At 46.3% G+C, this 3,341-nt stretch overlaps 1 protein-coding gene across 1 annotated transcript in view; it reads left to right on the top strand.

Moving 5' to 3' along the window:
• osbpl1a (oxysterol binding protein-like 1A) overlaps window positions 1-3,249 on the top strand; it is a 66,329-nt gene extending 63,080 nt beyond the window's left edge. Inside the window, exons 25-29 of the mRNA XM_037675042.1 lie at window positions 1,634-1,747; window positions 1,839-1,962; window positions 2,038-2,128; window positions 2,369-2,389; window positions 2,780-3,249. Of these exons, the coding sequence (XP_037530970.1) occupies window positions 1,634-1,747; window positions 1,839-1,962; window positions 2,038-2,128; window positions 2,369-2,389; window positions 2,780-2,882 (453 nt within the window). The 3' untranslated portion in view covers window positions 2,883-3,249. The remainder of the gene's footprint in view (window positions 1-1,633; window positions 1,748-1,838; window positions 1,963-2,037; window positions 2,129-2,368; window positions 2,390-2,779) is intronic.
• Window positions 3,250-3,341: the final 92 nt, after the last annotated feature.

The raw sequence follows: 3,341 nt of genomic DNA, 5'->3' as shown, positions 1-3,341 counted from the left end.
CCCCCCCCCCCCCCCCTCTTTTCAACTTCTTCTCCCCGTTGAAAGTTTTCCGGGGCGTTCATGCTTTGTCAGAACGCATAGTTACACAACATGCGTCTGTGCATGGCACATAATTACGTAACGCGTAGTTATGCACACGGGGAGCTGAGTGACAAGACGTTTTTTGGGCAAGCTTCCGCGTCAAACTGTGTTCGAATGGACCCAGTGAGGCGAGGACCACATCGGCTTCGCCCTTTACCCACTAAAGCGAAGGCCTTAAAGGGCGAAGCTTATACGACATAGAACGTTGGTTACGTACTGTAACCCCAGATTCTATGAGTATAAGCGTAGCCCTTTAAGCGTCGGGCCTCACTGGCTCTTAAATGGCTGAAGAAAAAAGCTATTTTGGGAGCCGATTTCCCGCTCTTAACGTAATTTATACGGACCGGGTGGGGCCCACACAGCAGGTGGGCGTGGACTAATTTTTTCAGTGCTTATGCTCTGCATAACGGGATAAACCCACTAAAGCGAAGGCCTTAAAGGGCTACGCTTATACTCATAGAATCTGGGGTTACAGTACGTAACCAACGGTTTGATCCCCAGTCATTGCACATCTTGTGGTGTCTCTGAGCAGGACACCATATCCCCAATTGCTCCCCGGGCACTTTCAATAGTTGCCCACTGCTCCACCTGGGGGTGTATGGGTTAAATGCAAAGAGCCAATTTTGCCATTGTATGGGAACGTACAATGATGACAATACATACACATTATATTGGCCGGGCTCTAATATGAACTAGAGTTGCATTCTGGCCCAAAAAACCCAATCCGACCCGGCTCCAGCCCACAGTCATCATTTCCGAACCCTACCTATGAATTAACAATAATTACAGGTTCGAACCCAGAAAAAAAAGTTAATTAGTTATTAACTGTCAGAGACACCCGGCTGAATGGCGCAGAAGATCAGAGCTGAGGGGGCGTTTGTCCTTTCATGTCCGTAAAAGCACATTTAAACCCCGTTTCTGCCTGTATTCTTCTGAATTACTCAGACTCGCAGACAGCTCTGGCTGGAATTTTTGACGTGAGTGGGGTGTCAGCTTCACCTAGCTCTCTGACACACGTCTGCTTTGTGATCTCACCTGTTTGGGTCGTCGGCTGCGCGTGTCTGCTGAGCGCAGCAACTGAATGAACGTCCATTTGGGCGATGGATCACTTCCTGGCAGTACAGTCCCATCTGAAGCTTAACTGAACTTTTTACATCTTTCAAGGCCGGTCAGCTCGTGGTGAAATGGCCACATGCGGCTGGTGAAAGTATGGCAGGCCATGTTATCATATAATTGGATTGCGGCTGATCCTGTCCCAATTAAAAGCCTGACACTGACCCGGCCTGCCCATCCAGCACTTTATCATGGCCCGGCCCGCCCTGAATTCTGGTCGGGTGGGGCTGGGCTTAGGGCTTGGGTTAGAAATGACAGCTCTAATATGAACACTGTTCATGTCTGACAATGTGTAGATATTGTGTATATTTCAAAAACCAGAAGTAGGAATAAATATATCTGGACCACAATGCATCCCAAAATATTGACTGAGCATGAGTAACTGTATAAAGGTCAGTACAAAATGCTAAAAGCTCAAGTATTTTCTTTTCTTTTTCAGGGTTGTAGTATGAATCAAGATGAAGTTCCCTCTCCAGCTGCAGACACTGTGGAAGTGATTCCTGGCAGCCAGCTGCTGTGGAGATCTGCACCCAGACCAGCCAACTCCACCCAGGTCCTACTGAGCCTCATGTAGTCAGGGCTTCCAGTGGTCCTAAAAGAAGAATGACTGCATTTGAACAAGCCTTATTCTTCTTTACAAACAGATGTACAGCTTCACATCGTTTGCTATGCAGCTGAACGAGCTGCACAAAGAGATGGAGGGAGTTATTCCTCAGACCGACTGCAGGCTCAGACCGGACATTAAAGCCATGGAAAATGGTGACATTGGTAAGGATTGTTCGCAGAATAATCTGTTGGTGAATCACATCCACTGCTGTCTGAAACTCGCAATGCCTCCAACAGACCTCGCCAGTGAGGAGAAGAAGAGGCTCGAGGAAAAGCAGAGAGCTGCTCGTAAGAACCGCTCCAAGGCAGACGAAGAATGGAAGAGCAGGTGAAAAGTGTAAATCTCTCAGCAGCTGTTTACAGAATGTGTGTGGAGCCCAGCTGGGTCAAAAGTACTGTCTGGTGCTGTGTTTCAAATGGTCAGGTCTGCTTGTTGCTTCCAGTGCTGCCATGTGTTATCTTATCTGTGCTCTTTCAGTTTGACTGTGCTGAGCTGTTCAAGCTTAACTTCCCATTGTTTTTACTTGTTTGTGTTTGTTTTTCTGCTTCTCCTTGCTGCGATGATAAGGAATCCTCCACTGGGTCCGAGGTTAGAGCTGCCGCTGTTGGACTGATACACTGGATGTGGTTGATGTGATCATATGACCCTCAGTGTTTGCAAACACTCCTTGATTTTTCAGTGGAAGCTTATCTGTAACCCTGTCACATTTTACACAGATTTTACTCAAAGCTGGTAAAAATCTTTTTTTTCTCCTTTGGCATGACAGCTCCCCTCACTGGTACGAAATGCAATCATTCAAAAACTACCAGTGTCTTCCCTCTAAGTCTTTCCTTCCCCCACTTAATCCAAATGAATGTTGGCTCAAAGCAAACAACCACAGCATCCGCCTGACACTGAAATGAAGCGCGCTTGCTCTTGATTTCTGTTCCTCTGGCTTTGTCTGATGTTCAAGAGCTGATGCATCTCCTCTGTTTTCAGGTGGTTTCAGCCAGGACAAAACCCTCACACCCGCTCTCAGGACTGGCTGTACTCTGGTGGATACTGGGACAGGAACTACAACCAGCTGCCTGAAATTTATTAACCCACAGAAAACTGTGAAAAAGAGAATCCTTATCTTTTGTATTTATTGCAATAGCTACAATGATGGAAGCACTACAAGAATGTATGTTTGACCAGTGTGGCCTGAATCTGGATCATGATGAAAAGACTGTTACTAACGAGACGTCATCAATCACTTGTTGCTGGAGGATTCTGTGAACCGTAGCGTTTGATGTCACTGTTTCTGTGTAATCTTCTTTTGAAAGTTCAAAATCATATATCTGTTTACAAGTTTCTTCTGGCGGCTACCTCTTCAGAGGTCACCACAGCGAGAAAACTCGCACGAAAGATTTGACTATTTGTTTTACGCCGGATGCCCTTCTTGACGCAACCTGGGCTCAAACCCTCAACCTCAGGATTACAAGACCACAACACTGATCACAGCAGCCTAATTAATCGTGTGTCCGTTTATAAATGTACATATACAAGTATAATACGTGTA

This window comes from Nematolebias whitei, chromosome 3 (assembly GCF_014905685.2).
Source record: "Nematolebias whitei isolate Nwh7 chromosome 3, NemWhi1, whole genome shotgun sequence".
Taxonomy (NCBI): Eukaryota; Metazoa; Chordata; class Actinopteri; order Cyprinodontiformes; family Rivulidae; genus Nematolebias; species Nematolebias whitei.
This window is presented reverse-complemented; position numbering and strand designations above follow the sequence as displayed.